General features: G+C 42.2%; 1 protein-coding gene across 1 annotated transcript; it reads right to left on the bottom strand.

Moving 5' to 3' along the window:
* Positions 1-759: 759 nt before the first annotated feature.
* On the bottom strand, positions 760-12,892 carry TBCCD1 (TBCC domain containing 1). The gene is made up of 6 exons (XM_075284236.1): positions 12,502-12,892; positions 8,960-9,115; positions 5,681-6,047; positions 4,440-4,626; positions 2,192-2,686; positions 760-927 (listed from the first exon to the last, which is right to left on the bottom strand). The coding sequence occupies exons 1-6, from the start codon at positions 12,841-12,843 to the stop codon at positions 801-803; spliced, it is 1,674 nt and encodes a 557-aa protein (XP_075140337.1). The 5' UTR covers positions 12,844-12,892; the 3' UTR covers positions 760-800.
* Positions 12,893-19,519: the final 6,627 nt, after the last annotated feature.

Raw genomic sequence — 19,519 nt, 5'->3', positions numbered from 1 at the left:
TAGCGCGTAAAAGCTCTACTTTGGAGTACATTTATCTCTCTATACTACTGTATAAAAATGAATTTCTGTCTGTCTGTCTCTGTTCTTTATGCGCAACCAAACAACTGGACCGATCTTCACCAAATTTGGCACACAGATACTTAAGGTGTCCAGGAAGGTTTAAGACGAGGCCTCAACTTGCTCGGACATACCGTTGCTAAGATACAGCATTCCAAACACAGTGCCCCCCCCCCTTAGCCAATACAAACCTGCAAGTCTTTCACTCATATTCCAACTGCAATACACACGGTCACTCCACATGAACAATCCGAAACTGATATCCAAACTGAGATACACGCATTAGAGGATTAGATACACAGGTCAGCACCCAGTATCACATGCCAGAGGATTAGATACGCGCGTCTGCACACAGTTCCTCACACCAGAGGATTAGATACACGCCTCTGCACACAGTACCACACGCTGGAGGATTAGATACATGCATCTGCAGACAGTACCACATGCCAGAGGATTAGATATGCAGCTTTGAACAGAGTACCACACAGAGTTTTACTCCAAGTTTCTATAGCAACCCAGCCATTTTTCTTCACTGCTGTACGTCAGCTTTAAAGGGGCAGGGCGCTGTGGTGACATTTAATTTGGAAGATTACAATCACAACAGTACAAAAGTTTTTTCCTGACATTACGGTTTATATTACATAAAACATTATAAATTAAAATACTTAAGTTTGAACAAAAGCAAAATCTCTTAGTAACAAAGCATCTCACAACCTGAAGTTTTATACATGAAATAATGTGTTCTAATCAAGTTGTTTTGTCCCATCACTTGGAGGCACAAGGCTATCCAGCTGATGTCGATTTCCAGTCTTAACAAGCCATTCATTAAATTTTTGTTCAACAAGTTTCTGGAAATGCTTTCGCTGCTCCCTTTTAATAGAAAGGTAAAATACAGGAAAAAAAATTATTGAATTACTTAAAAAAAAATGTATTATAAAAGTTTACTGTGAGCTTAGATAATGTGAGCGTGTGGGGGGGGGAAATCACTTAACTGCTGCATTGGTGCAGATCAGTGGCTTTATGGCAGGCATACATCTCAAAAGGGGGACACAGACTGTGGATTGGTTTTGTCTAGTTAGTCACAAGGTAAATCTGGAAGGTCAATGGTTACCAAGTGAGACCAACTGATTCAAAAGGTTTTGAGCTCGGCCACAGATGGAGTAAGAACTGGGGCCTGCTTTCTCTCATTCAATAATTGGGGTGTAGCGATCAGTTCGGCTTCCTCCCACAACATGCACTTTGGCATATACAAACTTTACAAATTCTGCCATATAGAATGTCTTTATTTACTGTGTGTAAGGTACTCATGGTTTAATAAGTGTGGGGGCAATGTGCTGGTATATATTTATTTTTTCCCTGCCCCTTCCTACTCATTATTCTCCTATCCCCACCCTGAGTGTGCTGCCGCACTTTGTTTCAGGTCACATTCAGCTGGCGGTATTTTTTACTTATAAATACATGAAACACTGATTAAAGAGGACCTATCACCAAGTAGAAAATACCTGTTCCTCTGGACAATTCAGTGTTTTGTTTTTTAAAAAAAAACAAAACAAAAACCTGTCCACCCATTCAAAAGATATGGCCCTTGAAAGATGTGTAAATTAGCTGAGGAGTCTCCATGTGAGCAGAACCTTTTATTTTGTCATAGAAAACCATAAGGTTACAGCCCTGTTGGAGAATCAGAGTTTATATATAATCTTCAAGGGACCATATTTTTCTGAATGGGTGGATGGAATTAAAAAAACAAAACCACCAAATTGATCGAGAATTGGCAAGAAAAAAAAACAACTATTTTAAAACTATCAAAACATTGTATTTAGCGTTTTCTACTTGGTGACAGATTCTCTTTAAAGGGCGTTACTCATTACAAGCCACATGATAACGGCAAAACTGTGCACCCAATAATAGAAACTGATTGTAAATCAGTATCTCACTGTAGTACCAGTGGCTCCAGCACCAAATATAGCTGTTGTGTCAGTGTGGCAAGTAGCCTAAGTGCATGTGTGCCATGTGTTCACAATCTCATGAATTTAGTCTATTTAGTCTTAAAAATTTCATTATTACTATACATTTATTTGTAATATCTGAGGATGTACTCATTAAAAAAACAAGCTCTACACAAAAACAGACGTACCTGGTTAATTTTGCTTCCTTGACAGCTTTCTGCCATACCAATACTTTCTGTTGTCTCTGATCCATTGACTTCTGGAAGACTGGAGGAAGACCTCCTGGAATCTCAGTTGTGTCCCCTCCCATTTCAAATGGAATAACAAATGAATAAAACTCACGAGGTGACATCAGCTTCCATACCTCGTTGTCACTCTCTGTAGACATCAGCTGTGGTCTATCCCAATAATTAGGCAAAGTGGCTAAACCAGTCTGTCCCATATGATCTTCTAGCATTGAATAATGAGTGTGAAAGGGGGCAAATACCACACACTGATTGCCGGAGAACAAAAGGGGCCTTGTAGGAGTAAGTATATGAAAAGTACAGCTTGTTGTATACAAAAGTGACAGACGCTGACAAACACCGATGACTTTTACATGGTCGCACATTTGAATGTGAAGAACTGTTTGCACCGGTCCCAGGATAATTGTACTATTTCTACATTTCTCAATGGTGACACACCTAGAAATAAAAGAAAAAGAGAGTATAACTTGCTGACTGGCTAACAAATTATGCTCTATTGGCAAACTATGCCAGCATACGGTATATGTCATCCTGTATCTAAAAGAGCACAAACTACATGTGTCCAATAGTTATCAAAGCATATACTGTTGTAAGCTAAAGAAGAACACCAACATTTTTTTTCCCTCATCAGTGCAGCACATGCTATTATTAAAAAATAATGTAAAGACATTGCACATATGTTAGTTGATGTGTCACATACGAGCTGTCCTTTCTCCACTCTGATGTACCTCTCAATGCAGGTCTCATGTTCAGTGTACATTTCCCATTATGACTCTGGTGCAGGGAGTGGTGTTTTACCACACTGCCCTTGTCCTGCTCTGAGTCCCATCTGAAGGCATCAAGTAAAAGATTACCAACATATAACTTTAGTTATAGAACTCCCTTCATGAGCTAAGCGCAGTCTCTCCTTTGTATTTAACAAGATGTGACTTCATTCATACTGTCCCATTGCCTCCTGCTTGTGAGAGCTGACAGGGAGAAACCAGTTGGTTCATAAGCAGGAGGCAGGGACAGCAGAGTGAAGCTGCATCTCATAGGCTACACATTGTATCATTGTATACACAACAGAAATAGGCCATATTTGTCAGGAGTTTTATAAATTAGCAGCTAATCACTATATAGACTACCCTACCCTACTATATTTATGCACTTCCAGGACAGACATCATATCTTCAGCAGAACTCTGAACATGCATTTAGAAGGAAATTCTATAGTTTACAGGAAGTTAGCAACACATAAAAGACAGACCTCCTCTCTACACAGGAGCGAATTGTAATCAGTAGAGATGAGCGAACACTAAAATGTCCGAGGTTCAAAATCCGATTCGAACAGTCGCACACTGTTCGGCTGTTCGAACGGATTTCGAACCCCATTATAGTCTATGGGGGGAAATGCTCGTTTCAGGGGTATACAAAATTCGATAAAATTATATTTACCAAGTCCACGAGTGACGGTCGGGCTGGATTCCCCTTGAAGTCTTCTCCCGGCGCAGTGTCCCCACGGCGTCTTCCGGCTGGAATTCACTCTGCCTAGGCATCGGGGCCCAGGCAGAGCCGACTGCACATGCGCGGTCGGCTCTGCCCGGCCCGACGCCTGAGCAAAGCCGACTGCGCATGCGAGGGCATGCCTGCGCAGTCGGCTCTGCCTAGGCCGGATGCCTAGGCAGAGTGAATTCCAGCCAGAAGACGCCGCGGGGACGCTGCACGGAGAAGACTTCTAAAGGTAATAGAAGAACCAGCGTTGATTGGCAGAATGTATAGCATTCTGCCAATCAACGCTGGTTCTGCATCGAACCTTAAACTTCGAACAGCTAGTAGTGTTCGATCGAGTACGAGTATTTCGAATACCATAGTAGTCGATCGAACACCTACTCGATCGAACACTACTCGCTCATCTCTAGTAATCAGATTTAATTTTGACTGTGATTCAAAAAATAAAAATCCCCTCAGCTACCCATAATGAAAGGACTGAGAAAAAGTACAGACAGAATGACATACAGTAGACAAAACAAATTGAACTACTACAATATTGCAGCATTTTATGTGCAGAGAGGTTCTCTCAACTAACAATTATTAGAATATACTATAAATTATCAGTGATGGAAAATTCCTATAAATGGAAAATATTTCACCTACTTTAATCAAGACATAATGCGGATCAGAAGAGAAAAGAATAGCAAGTATATCCTTACCTTAATGGAGATAATAGATAAATAAAAGACTCATTACAGTGAGTGATTTTAACATGTGCTCCCACCAAAGTTTCGGAACTTTTAGCCAAAGTCTGTCTGTGTATGTAACTCATGAGAACCATATGATTACCATGTGGCACTTTATAAACATTGCAAACTATTTTTGCCTTTCTGCTTGAGCCATCAACTGCAAAAGAAAAAGAAAATGATACATAATGGACAGAGCAATATAAGTCACCAAGCAGCCTTTTAAAAACACACATATATCATTAATATTGTATATACAGATACATACAAGCAGCCATAACATTAACACCACTGACAGGTTAAGTGAATGACTTTATCTCATGAAAATGGCACTGCCAAAAGGGGTGGGTTAGACTATGCAGTACAATATAGTATCTAAGTAATTCTTCTAGGAGCCCAAAACGTGATGGTTAGACTAGTGTCAACCCATGTTAAACATAACCTTTGGGGTACATACCCTCCACCAAGGATAAATGCTTCACTAGTGATGGAAGCGCTCACAGCAGAAGCCCCGGTTAAGCTGCGTTAGGTACTCACCACTCTGCTCTGGGGATTGCTGTGATGTCAGCAATTGGTACCCGGAGTAATGGAAGGAGGAGGCCTGGTCTGATGAGTCCTATTTTCTAACATCTTGTGGATGGGTGTGTGTCACTTACTGTGAGAAGTGAAATGCTTTTGGTAACAATTTAGGCCACAATCAGTTTTGCACCAAAGCCTCAGTTGGAGACTGCATTAATTGTCTGCCTGATATCAGTAGATGAAGAGTACCTGCACATAAAAATAATTTGTCCTGTGTTTTCAGTTTTAATAAGATGGATACCCAATGAACTCATTACAGTCAATGGAGTCTGTCGGTCTCCATATGTAACTGCAATTGTTGTGGTCCCCTTGTCCTTTTTTCAGGTCCTCCGACGGACTTGGACAATGGACAGTTCAACACAAGTGTGAACTTAGTGTTACTGGGAAGCCTTGGATCCTGACATTCACGTGGACGGTCACATGGATTACTTTGATAAGTAACACCTACATAAACGCTGTTGCTTATGAAACGCTGAACAACCCTTTGTGGCAATGGTATTGCCTAATGGCTATGAGCTCTTTCAGCAGCAATTTCTGTCAAAGCCAGCAAGTAAAGGATCCTGAATGATTGTACTCTGGCAAAAACTAACATTCCAAAAACATACATCAGAAAAAGGAGAAAATCATTTTCTTACTGTGTTGTGCCCATGCCAATTTTCTTCCAGACTTGATACATGCAGATATTCCGAATGGATTCACCACAAAGCATTCCTTTATCCAGGCCTGCAACTTTTTAAGAGAGAATGTTTCACTTGTTTTTGAATAACCACTAACAGTTTGTAGTGGGTGCCAAAGGGCTAAATCAATAAAAGAATGGACAGTTCTGTTTCTGTCTACTGTTCCTTCAAGAAGAAATCCAAGAGCTTGAGCAGCATCAAGTGATAAAAGACTACAGTGGGTGGAATGAGAAGATTTTGTGAGCTGATCAGGGTCCAGAAGCAACTCCAAAAGGTAAGGTAGATGATTCTGTATAAATGCATAGTGGCCATAATCATCCCAGTTCTAAGAAACAAACAAAAAAAAAAATGTATTCCATGTTATAGTTCAGGATGCCAAGAAAACATATTACGTTAAGTTCACATCTGCACAGTGGCCTCTGTTGTTCAGGTTTGCAAATTTAAATCTGGTTATGTTCATGGGCTAAATCCTTAAAGGGGCTCTGTCACTGGGAAAAGTCATTTTTAACTAATCACATCTTTGCATAGCCTTTGGAAATGCTATTCCACACCTACCTTTAGTATGTAGATTTCCTCACTAGTTTCTGAATAAGTCCTTTTTTATTTATATGCTAATGAGCTTCCAGCCAGCACAGGAAGTTCCCACCTGCACTAGTCTCTGCTATTATCTCCTATGTGTGTGTGCAAACAGGAAGCTGAGTCATCATCAGCAGCAGCCTGTGCTGTATACACACATAGGAAACAATAGCAAAGAGGTGCACGATGCATTGTGCACCAGTCTAATTAGCAAATGAATAAAAATGGACTTATTCAAAAACCACTCAGGCAATTTACATACTAAAGATAGTTGTGAAGTAGCCTTTCTAAAGGCTATGCAAGGATGTGATTAGTTAAAAATGACTTTTCCCAAAGATAGAGCCCCTTTAAAGAGGACTATACACCACTTCCTAGATTTCAATAGGCACCCTTCCAATGGTTGTGGCTTTACTTTTTTTTTTTTTTCTAGCGCTCACCAATCTGGAGCAATCATTTATTTTAGTTTCACTATACTCTCTACTTTGAGGTTGGTGGTCTTGAGTTGGAGCAGAAAGATATTGACCTCTCACCTGACAAGAGAAAGCATAACTGTGCCGAAACTAACAGAAGTGGTTGGTAGAGAATGGTGGGAGCTTGAGAAAAAAAAAAATCAAATTGTGCCAGAATCAGAGGAGTGGCACCTATTGAGGGATGATAAAGATAGAATTGTGGAGGTGGTGAAAAGTCCTCTTTAAGTAGCCTTAAAAGAACATACCCATCTTAGACATTTATGACACATCCCAAATAATTCTGAGCTAATGTTTAAGAAAACAGACAATTAAAAGGGTATTCCCATCTCCCTCTCTATGTTTTCTTACACCGATGTGACGCTCTCTTCCTTCCACTGGTGTTCTGCACTTGTGGGTGGGACCAAGCTCTTGAAACAGGCCAAAAAGTTTTGAGTGCATGCTCCTAAAGCCGCTATGTATGTGGTACTTACTAGGTAATAATATTGCTGGCAGTATTATGACTTGCAGACCCTAGGTACATATACATAGTTATAAAGACACTGGTGTCTATGCTACATGTATATTGTAACAGGATTAGTTTAGGGATCATCGTCTCCTCAGATAGACAAGCACTTTTGGCACAACAATAAAAGTCCAGTCCAGCATAATATGGTGCAACTGACTGCAACCAGTTTTATTGGAAGTGGTGCAGACAAAACAAAAGCAAAATACAAAATAAAGTCTTACGCTAGGTTCACACCTGCATTTATGTCTCCGTTCTGTGGTTTCCGTCTTCTGCATGCAAGAAGACGGAAACCACAGAACAGGTCCGGCCGTGAGCGGCGGTGAGGGTTTTATGCTCTCCGCTGTAAAACCGTTTTTTTAAACCGGACACAGAGTACTGCATGTCCGACTCTGTGTCTGGATTAAAAAAAAACGGTTTTGTGGCGGAGACCATAAAACGTTCACCACCGCTCACGGCCGGACAGCTTTCAAACCCATTCAAATGAATGGGTAAGAAAGAGTCCTGCAGGTTTCCGTATCCTGCCTCTGTTTTGTGCAGGAAACGGAAACCTGCAGAACGGAGACCGGGCGCAGATGTGAATGAGCCCTGAGCTGTCTGGCTTCTACCTTAAACAGCAGGTATCCTAACTATGAGAGCTGGGCCTTCTGCACAGCTCCCTAAACACAAAATACAGCAGGTAAACTCGCGCTTGTTTCCCAGGAGCAGAGAGATCCGTATACCTGTGGGCTTTCTGCCATTTTATACACATCCTTCAGGAACACAGGAATTAACCCTACACATCCCCAAAACCTGGAGTGGCTGAGTGGAGTACAGACACCCAATTCCCCCATCTCCAGCAGCCAGACCTTTTCACCATGGTTTTGGTCAAACCCTTCAGCATAAAACACAGCTTTCTCAGCTGCATTTAGATCATATAAGACAGGAACCTGGGAGAAATATACACTCCTTCTACCAATTTTCCCCTGGTCCTGTCACACTATGTATGATTTATGTACATAGCTGAAGTGGTTTATTAGCTTCCCAGTCAGATCATCTTAGTCACAGTTGAGTAAAAACCATTCACACAGTGTATGGTATAGTCTGCACTGTTCTCTCTATATGTGGATGTACAGATAACAGTGCTTGGAAGCAGAGGCTTTGTAACAGTCCTGATAAGTGCTCTGCTATTCTCAGCAGTGAGTGTCTGCAATGAACAGCTTCACTTTTATTGTAAAGAGGATGAGGGTGGGCAGGCAGTGAGATGAACAGCACAGATCTCAAGCTTCTGCACATGTAATTCAGTGGCATTAAGAAGCAGTGAGGTGACTGGGCTGAATTCATTGAGAGCATTTGTGGTCGTAACAAGGGACAACTATGCATAAACACAAAGAAGGACGTGTGCAGTATCTCTCTGGAGTGGTAAAAAATTAAAGGGGCTAGCCAGTTTCTAATACTGACGGACTAGCCTGAGGGCAGGCCATCAATATAAGATCTGTGAGGGTCTGACAGCTGAAGTTCCTGCAGATCTGCTGTTTTGGGACAGTGTGGCTCACGGTTCCGTTTACATTGCTTAAGTGCTGTCCCATGTATATTTGAAGTATAATTGAAGTATTTCAATTGGTCAGCTCTGCAGTACCAATCTGGTGCTACAATAAGATGGGAACACCTCTTTAATAAAATGCAGAATTTTAGACACATTGTCTTCACCTTATTATGAAAGTTGGACTGTCCAGCCAAATCTAGAGTAGGCGATCTTGCTCGAGGACTCGGCCATTCATCCCCAATCAGAGAAGTACGAAGGGAGACCTTATTAATTTGTTGTATATAGAGGAAAAGGAGGAACTGCAAAGTATCCACGGAGAGCTGTACAGGAAAAGGAGTATTAGTATTCTTCTCATCAACATAACCATATCACACATAGAAGTAATAAACATTCAACAACAAGCTGATGGTACATCAGTGAGGACCTGTACAGAGTACTTTCACCGCTGAGAAAAGTAACTTGCGCCAGGAAGGCATCATCAGTAGCAGGTAGGAAAAAGTTATTTTCAGCCTCAGGAAAATTTTTAATTGTATAGTCCCTATAAGGCCCTGTTCACACAGGGCAAGAGGGGGCGGAGTCTGGCATGGAATCCTCCTCAAAATCCTCCCCCTCACAATAGAGGTCTATGTAGCTGCCCTTACTTGAGGCGGTTTCTACCAAAAACCACCTAAATGTCAAAAAACGCTTAATTTCTGAAACGTTTTTTTTCCGGACCAAATTCCGCCACACCCTATTCACGTGTGAACTAGCCCTAAGTCTTCCAGCTTTGACTCACAGATAGTGCAGCAGCCACAAGTCAGCTGTCACAGAAACAAGGTCTTGTTCTTTCATCTTCATAGTGGAAAATAACCGCTGCATTTAGGTTCTATGTACCCTTGCATTAGTTATTTTCCAAGAGGTTTTTATTAGCCCTTCAGAATCAGGATTATACATTATGATACACTTACATAAATGGATTATATGTCAAGAGAGGAGAAAATGAGGTAACAGTAAATAAAGCCAGAAATCACATTCATTAGCCCCCCAAGAACATGCACACTCAGCTCTTTATTGAAAATAAGGAAGGGGAATAAGCCAATTTATCACCCAAAAATAATTTTTTCTAACAACAGGGAACCTTCAGACTGATCTATATGGGTTATCCCATCAGTGGATTCTGGCAGTCCCATATAGAGTAGATGGAATGGCTACTTGACCTGCATTCTCATAACTTGTGCGAGTCCTAGTAGTCAGGTCCGCACTGATAAACTATTTACCCCCTACCATGTGGACAGGGGTAACTAAATAGCTAGAATACATTTTCAATATAATTTGGCCATCTTCATAAAGACAAAAAAAGATATCAAGTTTGCGGTTAAAAACATAAGTGATGCTTCAACTCCTAGACATCTATAAGAAGTGCTTACATTGGAAATTTTTTTTTTAGGGGGAACTCTGGAATAACAGCTTCCCCCCCCCCCTCCTCTACCCCACAGACACACACATTTCTGCACACACTATTATGCCCAATATTGGCATAAATTATGCCCCCAAGTGGCCCCCACACACAGTATTATATGCCCCCAAGTGGCCCTTGCACACAGTATTATGTCCCAATGTGGACACCCATGAAAAATTATTATACCCTGCGGTCTTTTCAGACCCCAAAAGTATAATTGGAGACCTACGGGGGAAAAAAAACCCCAAAACATTACTTACCTCTTCCCTGGCTCCGGGGCCCTCCCCGCAGATCATGTTGGCCCTTTTCAATGTAGTACGTGCGGGACGCCGGCCATCACGTGAGCAGGGGGATTGCTTTCATAAGGACGCAAGCCCCATGTCTATGTGACGTCTCAGACATCATCCAAGTATGCCTGAAGCCTTCTCGAGTCGGGAGAGGTAAGTAAGTGTTTATTATGTTCCACATTGTGGTTCAGATAATTTCTTAGTTTATACCATATAAATTATACAGTATAAACTAAGAAATCATACTGGAACACTGACAGGCTTTTTTTTTAATGCCAGAATTGAGTTCCAGCGCAATTAAACCACTGTCTATAAGACTAGGTTCACACTAGTGGTTGCTTGTCTCCGTCCCAGATACTGCTTAAATTGGTGGAGAGCAAAGTCCTGCAAGGAGGACTTTTCTCTCAGCCTATTTCAGTATAAGATAAGATAATCCTTTAATAGTCCCAGCATGGGGAAATTCAGTGTATTAGCAGCATCGATAATACACTAACAGTACAAGAAAAAAAAACATACAAAAGATGAGAATAGAAGATATAAAAAGACAGTTGGAGTCATAACAAAAAGAAAGAAAACTTGAGGATCATTTAGGGGGCGTTCACACTACCGTCATTGTCCGACAGGTAGTGTCCGCTCCTAGTGTCCGTTCAAAATCTGGCACGGACATTAGGAGTGGACACTAGCTGTGTCCGTGACACTTGTCATTCATTTAAATGGGCATCGGGTGCGTTCTTTTGCACTCCGTGCCCTTCCTTCACTGTTCGCTTGTAAAGATGTCAGATTTTTCTGTCCGTTTGAAAAGTCGGACATGTAGGTTTTTTAAAAGAATGACAAGTGTCACGGACACAGCTAGTGTCCTCTCCTAATGTCCGTGTGAGATTTTGAGTGGACACTGACTGCTGATTGTACAGCCTGACTGCGGTTGGGAGGAAGGATCTTTGACAGCGCTCCTCCTCACACTTGGGGTGAAGAAGTCGGTCACTTACAGTGCTGTCACGGTCTCATGCATGGGATGGGAGTTGTTCTCCAGCATGGAGCTCATCATGAACAGTATCATTCTGTCACCCACCACCTGCACTGGGTCCAGGGGGCTCCCCAGCACAGAGCTGGCCCTTCTAAAAAGCCTGTCAAGTTTATTTCTGTCCCTCGCTGGTAAAGAAGGCGGCTGGTGCCATTACAGAGTTGAAATAAATAGAGGAAACCGGGTGGACCCCATTATAATCTATAGGGTCCACAGGTTTCTGCATATAATGGCTTTTTAAAGGGATCCTATCAGACTTTTAGGCCTCAGGCAGAGCAGACTGCGCATGACCACAGGCCATGAGAAAATGGCTGCTTACTTACTGTGCTCTGCCCGTGGCCTAGAAGTCTGAAACCTGAGCACAAAGAAGAGGACGTTGCTGATGAAGATGGAGGCGGCGCTGGAGAGTTCTCTCACAGCATTGGGGATGCCCCCAGTGCTGTTTGAGCGCTGGGGCCCGCCCACAGTGCTGCAAGAGAACTCATTTGCATACCGTTAAAACCCGGGATTCCTACAGAACGGCGGCGCGGAGAAGAAAAATGAAAGGTAGGAGAAGAATAGCCTATCTTAAGGCTATTCCAATGTGTTACTCAGAAAAAAATGTGTTTGAAAGATAGGATCCCTTTAAGTGGAAAGGGTTTCAGCCTTTCGGGTTGCCATGTGGACCCAAACTCTCATGTCAACCTAGAGTAAATTATCCAATTTTGCCAAGTGTGAACAAAGCCTTAGATTTTACCAGGTATTGTGCACTGTAGACTAAGTCAGGGGCTGTGGAGTCAGTGTCTCACAGTATTATCACTATTAGTTCTAGAAGGGAGCGGTACATGACCTCACATGGAGACCGGGTGACCACTTTAGACAGATGATGGCTACTACAGCATTACCTGGCTACTACAGCATTACCTGGCTACTACAGCATTACCTGGCTACTACAGCATTACCTGGCTACTACAGCATTACCTTGCTCTTCACCGTCTCGTACTCTTCCACAGAGGCGCAGCTGGAGACACACTCAGCCCATTCTAGACTCTTCTGAGGGCTCCGTTCAGTCAGGCTGTGAAACGCCTCATAGTAGAGCCATGCCGTGTCCTCCAGCAGCTGCAGCTTCCCGCAGGCTATGTGCCGCCACATCGGCCAGCCCAGAAGCGGGTAGCAGCCTTCCGCACAGCGGGTTCTCACATACGTTGCCATCTTCCGCAGGTAGTGCATGTTAAATTTGGCCGGCGGAGGGAATTGCAGCGCTCCTATTAGAAACGGGTCTGTTTTTGGCCAGATTTGAACTTTGTAGGTCTCCATGGCCATAGAAACATTCAAAAGTTTACACACAGGGGCAGATGCCCAAAAAGAGTATTGTATAGAACCGCTACTAAAAGTTTACCACCTCCAGCCTACACTGACGCTTGTCCTGCCCTGGTAGACGTAACGCACAGCCATGGTAACGTGGGTGGAGCACAAAACGCGGAACTATTGGCATTCAGAAAGAAAGCGCGCAATAGCAAAAAACCGAGAACATTGTGTAAGATCCCTCCAGGCCAGTAGGTGGCGCAGGTTCGCGCTGAGGAGACCGTTCTAGTCACTATCTAGTAGTACTGGAATTACATGAATATAAAGGCAGCGTTTACCACAAAGATGTGTGCGCCATCTAGCGGCACTTACCACACGGTGCATTAGAGTAGTGACTACAACTGTGGTCACCAGAGAGGCTATACTCCTAATAGCGTCTAGGATAGCCTGTTATCTGTGAGAAGACTAGACATATTCGCTAGGACATTCTTTATTATTTAACCCTTTAAGGACGCACAGTAGTTTGTACATTAACCCCTTAAAATGCACCAATTTAATATGGGTTTAATTTTTACGACATTCACTGTGTGGTAAAAATGACGTTTCCTGTATTCTGTATTTTCCAGATTTCCAAGAAAATTCCCCAAACTAATTTTTTAGGGACCGCTTCAGTATTGAAAGGAATTGTAAAGGCCTATATAATAGAAACCCCCTTAAATCACCCCATTTTGAAAACTGCACCCTTCAAATAATGCAAAACAGCATTTGGGATGTTTGTTAACCCTTTAAGCATTTCATAAGAATAAAAATAATATGGAGGTGAAATTTAGACATTTAACTTTTTTTCACTAATACATTTATTTAGACCTAAACTTATCACATTCACAAAGGGTTAAAGGAGAAAATTCATCTGACAGTTTATCCCGCAATTTCTCCCGTGCACAGAAATACCCCACATGTGGGTGTAAACTGATTTTTGGGCAGACGGCAGTGCATGGAAGAGAAGGAGCGACACTGAGTGTTTGAACATCAGATTTTTACTGGAATAGTTTTAATGCGCCATGTCTCATTTAGAGAGCCCCTAAAGTACCAAAACAATGGAAACCCCCCAAAAGTGACCCCATTTTAGAAACTACACCCCTCATAGAATTCATCAAGGGGTATAGTGAGCATTTTGACCCTACAGCCGTTTTACAGATTTTACTAACATTGGAATGTACAAATGAAAAATGACTAAAATATCACTTTATCCCAAAAGTTTTTATTATCACAAGGGGTTAAAGGAGTAAAAGCCCCCCACAGTTTGTTAAACAATTTATCATGAACACGGCAATATCCCATATGTGGTCATAATCTGCTGTATGGGAACCTGGCGGGGCTCAGAATGGAAAAAGCACCATTTGGCTTTTGGAGGGTGGATTTTGCTGGAATATTTTTCAGGTGCCATTTTGAATTTGCAGAGCCCCTAGAGTACCAATACCATGAAAACCGCCTAAAAGTGACCCCATTTTGGAAACTACACCCCTCATAGAATTTATCTAGGGGAAGAGTGAGTATTTTGACCTCACAGCTGTTTCACAGATTTTATTAACATTGGGACGTTATAATGAAAAATTACTTTTTTTCCAATTGTCCATTTAGCGCCATATTTAACATTTTTGCAAGTTGTTAAAGAATTAAAAGCCCCCCATAGTCTGTTACACAATTTCTCCTGAACACGGCAATACCCCATATGTGATCATAATCTTCTGTATGGGTACATGGTGGGGCTCAGAATGGAAAGAGCACTATTTGGCTTTTGGTGGGCAGATGTTGCTGGAATAGTTTTGAGGTGCCATGTCGCATTTGCTGAGCCCCTAAAGTACCAATACAATGGAAACCCCTCAAAAGTGACCCCATTTTAGAAACTACACCCGTCAAGGAATGTATCAAGGGGTATTATGATTTTGAAACTAAAAATGCTTCCCAAAAATTGAAAATTAAAATTTTTAAAGAAATATGCCATTTTGGTGCCCAATACGTTGCACCCACTTTGTGTTCTCAGAGACCTGCACTCCTAAAACTATTAAGTGGGCGATCCCGAGGGGCAAAAAATTATATATGTGGGTGTAAACTGCTGCTTGGGCACACAGCAGGGCTCAGAAGGGAAGGAGCACTGTGCTTTTGAGCTTTTGGGGTACAGATTTAGAGGGACTTTCTGGGCGCTATGTTGTTTTTGCAGAGCCCTGGAGGTGCCAGTAAACTGGAATTCCCCAAGAAGTGACCCCATTTTGTAAGGGCAATTTTAGGGTCTCTGCAAAAGTGTCATGACATCCAAAAACCAAACCGTCTAAGTCTGTGCTCCAAAAACCAAATAAGCCTTCTTTCCTTCTGTATTCGGCTGTGCCCCAATATCAGTTTATTCCCACATATGACATTATGTACGTTATCCGGGGTACACCAGTGTCATACATGTACCCTAATATTAGTATATACCACATATGACATTACGTATGTTATCCTGGGTACACCAGTGTCATACATGTGGCATAAACTGCAGTTTGGGCACACAGCAGGGCGCAGAAGGGAAGGAGCGCTATGTGGCTTTTGGAGTTTAGATTTGGATGTTTGGTATCTGAATGCCATGTCACGTTTGTAGAGCCTGTAAGCTACCAGAAAAGTGGATTCCCCAAAGGAGTGACCCCATTTTGAAAACTGCACCCCTCAAAGAATTTATCAGGGGGTGTAGAGAGTATTAGTATTCCAGACGTGACTGCACAGCGGATGGTGAAGAGGGAACATGTAAGCAGTGCAGAGGACATTGCAAACACCAAATTCCCTAGTCACTATGGGGGTCACTTCTGGTGTCTTTTCGCTCATAAACTGTAAATCTGGGGTGTCCCCTGATATCCGCTGGCACAGCTTATATATTCACATTACTGTGGTGGTTTTGCTTGTTCACTTCCCCACATGGACAACATTTTGAGTACATACTGTGAGCTGCGTGAATGAGAGTCATCCCACACAAAAATGTCAATAACATGTCAAAGAATAAAGATATGTCAAAACCAAGCACACCTTTGAATTCCTCATCAAATTCTCTGTCGATTTGATGTATCACAACACCCCCTTCCCATTTGAAAAAGTACAGTTGCATCCAAGATGGTGGATTTCAAGATGGCCACCAACTCGATAACATAGCCTAAAAGTTTTTCCCTCACTGCCAAACCATATATCATGACATTTGGTTACTAAATTTCACGCGTTTCTCATTTTATAGGGGTGGTGCGGGACTTATGGCCCACCCTGTATTTCCCATATCCTTTTGTAACCACTCTTAGCTTTGGCTCAAAAAATGCAAAAAAATCTGCAACAAAAAAAGCTGCGTTGCCGCAACGTGGGGCCTCAGCCTAATTCAGTTTTTTTTTTTTTTTTTTTTAGGAGGTAAAGTGTAAAAAAAAATAAAAATCACCATTTGGTTATTTAGATTATTTTACCTGCTACGTCGTTCACCGTATGGAATAAATATTTTAGTTACCTACAGTGTTTATGTTTACATGTGATCTAGGGAAAGGGGGTAGATCTAAGGGGCGTTCATACTACCATAGGTCCTTTAGTGTAGTGTGAACCTAAATTCCTTCACTGCGGTCATGTAGTGACATCATTTACCAGGATAAGAAGTAGCCTATGTTTTAATCGGGGTTCCTATCTATGTATGTGGCAAATTTCATGCAAATCCATTCAGCCATTTTTGCGTGATTTAGGAACAAACATCCAAACATAGGATAACCAGTATTACGCCCCATTGTAGACACCCATGAACAATTATTATACTCTGGGGTCTTGTAATAATCGGAGACCAAGGAGGGATACAAACATACAAAAAACAATGTTACTTACCTATCCCTGGCTCCGCTGCACTCCCCGCTGATGGCGTTCATCTCCAATGATGTCCAAGACGTCATGTGACCAGGTGGGCCTGCATCGCAACGCATAAGGATGCAGGCCCCGGTCATGTGACATTAGGGACATCACAGAAGTAGGCCCAAAGCCTGCAGGAGAGGTAAGTAACACTGTTTTTTTTATGTTGCCTTACCTCTCCTGGGCCTCTGATCATTATACTCGGGGGTCTGAAAAGACTCCCGAATGTAATAGTGTTTGTGGGGCCTGGGCGTCACTTCCCAATCCCGGCACCTGCCAGGATGGTAAGTAAATAGGGCCCCTTATTAAGAAAAAAAAAACAAAACACGCAGCTGTAGAGGCTGTTGTAGTGGCCCCTTAATGTCCCGGGCCCTGTGGCAGCTGCTACCCCGGTAGTTATGCCCCTGGCCACTCTTCATATGCAGCCTTTCTGCCTGGAAACCATTATACTTGCATGGGTTGTGGGGAGGTAGGCTCAGCGGTAGCAGCAGCGGACCCAGACAGTCAGAAACAGACACCAAAATCAGTTTCAACAGGGTTTAGCCCTGTGTGTTTATTTTGCAACAAAAAGTTTAAAGGTACTGGCAAACAAAACAGGCCTTTACTTCAGGGAAAATAGAAACACAAATACCTGCCCGGCTAGGCGACTAACTACACAGAAGCACTCTGTCTATACGTGTGGCTTGCTTCAACCACACGGACAAAAAAACTCAACAAAATAGAAGCTGTGGAGCACCCACTGGTCTCGCCAGATATCAGTTAGGATGGACAGGACCTGGCTCCACCACTCTCCCCCAGGAACGACGTCTTGAGAGGCTTTATAGGCCTGTGATTAGGCCTAACTGTTCCCACCTGTGCACGCAAGCTCCTTCCTGCAGTAGGATGAAAAGAGGTTAACTGACAGATGCCTTGCTACAGCTATTGAAGCCCTCACTCACCACACATATGAGAGGACTCTGGGGGAGATATAGCGTCCTTCCAGGACTTTTCCTGTCACTTTCTTACAGGGTATACATGGAGTTATTTGCAGTCTGAAAAAACTCTGCTCTTGGAAATTAGGAAACTTTTGGATATTTTTTTAAATGATGCGGATTTTGATGCATTTCTCGCTGCCCTTTTTGATGCGGATTTTGATGCATTTTTCGCTGCCCTTTTTTTTTTTTTTTTTTTTTTTTTGCTCTAGCAGACTGTATGGATATGGAAATTTCCCTTTTTTTCAAAAAAACGCATCAAAAACCGCATTGCGTTTTTTCCGGCTCCCATTCATTTCAATGTTTTATTTCTGAAGATAGGTCATGTTGCTTTTTTTTCCTGTAGCTGAAAAAATCAGCTATAGGACAAAAAAAGCTGCTAATGACTCCCATTGAAGTGAACGGGAGCGGATTCCACCTAAAAATCAGTCTGCAAAATCTCTGTGTGAACATACCCTTGCATATTTATTTATTTGGTTTTGCTTACATTATGTATTTTTAGGGTATGTTCATACAGTGGAAAATGAAGAGGAAATTCCTCTTCATTTTCCGTCACCAACGTTTTCATGTGAGCTAGCTGCAACGGGATGCCAATGCAGTGCATCGGTATTCCATCACGGTATCCCGCCTTTATTAGGCCCGGATGAATGACACTAATCATGAGGGAGTCCCGAGCCACGGAACCCGCGGCTGAATCCTGCTGTGATCTTTGCCTCCCGTTGAAAACAATGGGGGGCAGATTCTGGGAGGAATCTGCTCTGGATTCGGGGGCAAATTCCACAGTGTGAACACACCCTTTAACCCCTTCCCGACTGCCCGCACCGACCGGGGCCATTAACCGCTCCGGCGCCTCAGTCAAAGCTGACCGAGGCGCCATTTTCCAGGCGGCGCATGGGCGCCACCATTTTGCCAGCAAGCTCCAGGGCTGACGTCACGTTGGCATGACAGCCGGGAGCCTTGTAAAGCCTCCCTGGCCTGTCTGCAGTGATTTTCTTTTACAGACTGCTCTATGCAACCTGCAAAAGAAATGCTGATTTATTACAATGTATTGTATTAGTGATCAGACCCCCTGGGGATCAAGACCCCTAGGAGGTCTAATAAATGCAAAAAAATTTAAAAAAAAAAGTAAAAAAAAATATAAAAAAATTTGAAAAGTATTAAAAATTCAAATCACCCTCCTTTCCCTAGAACGAATATAAAAGAAGTTAAATACTGTGAAACACATACATGTTAGGTATCCCTTTGTCTTTGTCTGAAATCGCCCGCTCTACAAATCTATAAAAATATTTTTCCTGTACGGTAAACGCTGTAGCGGGAAAAAAGTCAGAAGTGCCAAACCGCCATTTTTTCATTGTTTTGCGTCTGATAAAAATTTGAATAAAAAAATGATCAAAGCAAAAGCAATTCCCCCAAATGGTATAACTAAAAAGTACACCCCGCCCCGCAAATAAAGACACCCTATACATCCCCGTACACTGAAGTATAAAAAAGCTACGGGTGTCAGAATATGGCAACTTTTAGTAAAAGAAAAATTTGGCACACTTTTGTTTTTTTTGTTAAGGGGTTAAAATGGTTAAAACCATATAAATTTGGTATCTCCAGAATTGTACGGAAACATAGAATACAGATGACATGTCATTTTGGCTGCACAGTGAACACCGTAAAAACTAATCCTGTAAGAAAATTGCACAAATGCACTTTTTCTTCAAATCCTCCCCATTCTGAATTTTTTTCCAGCTTCCCAGTACATTGTACAGAATAAATAATGCTCATCATGAAGAAATATTTGTCCTGCAAACATTAAGACCTCATATGGTTCTGAG

The sequence above is a fragment of the Leptodactylus fuscus genome, chromosome 8, assembly GCF_031893055.1.
Source record: "Leptodactylus fuscus isolate aLepFus1 chromosome 8, aLepFus1.hap2, whole genome shotgun sequence".
NCBI classification, from domain to species: domain Eukaryota; kingdom Metazoa; phylum Chordata; class Amphibia; order Anura; family Leptodactylidae; genus Leptodactylus; species Leptodactylus fuscus.
The sequence above is the reverse complement of the archived record's forward strand: the minus strand, read 5'-3'. Positions and strand labels throughout refer to the sequence as shown.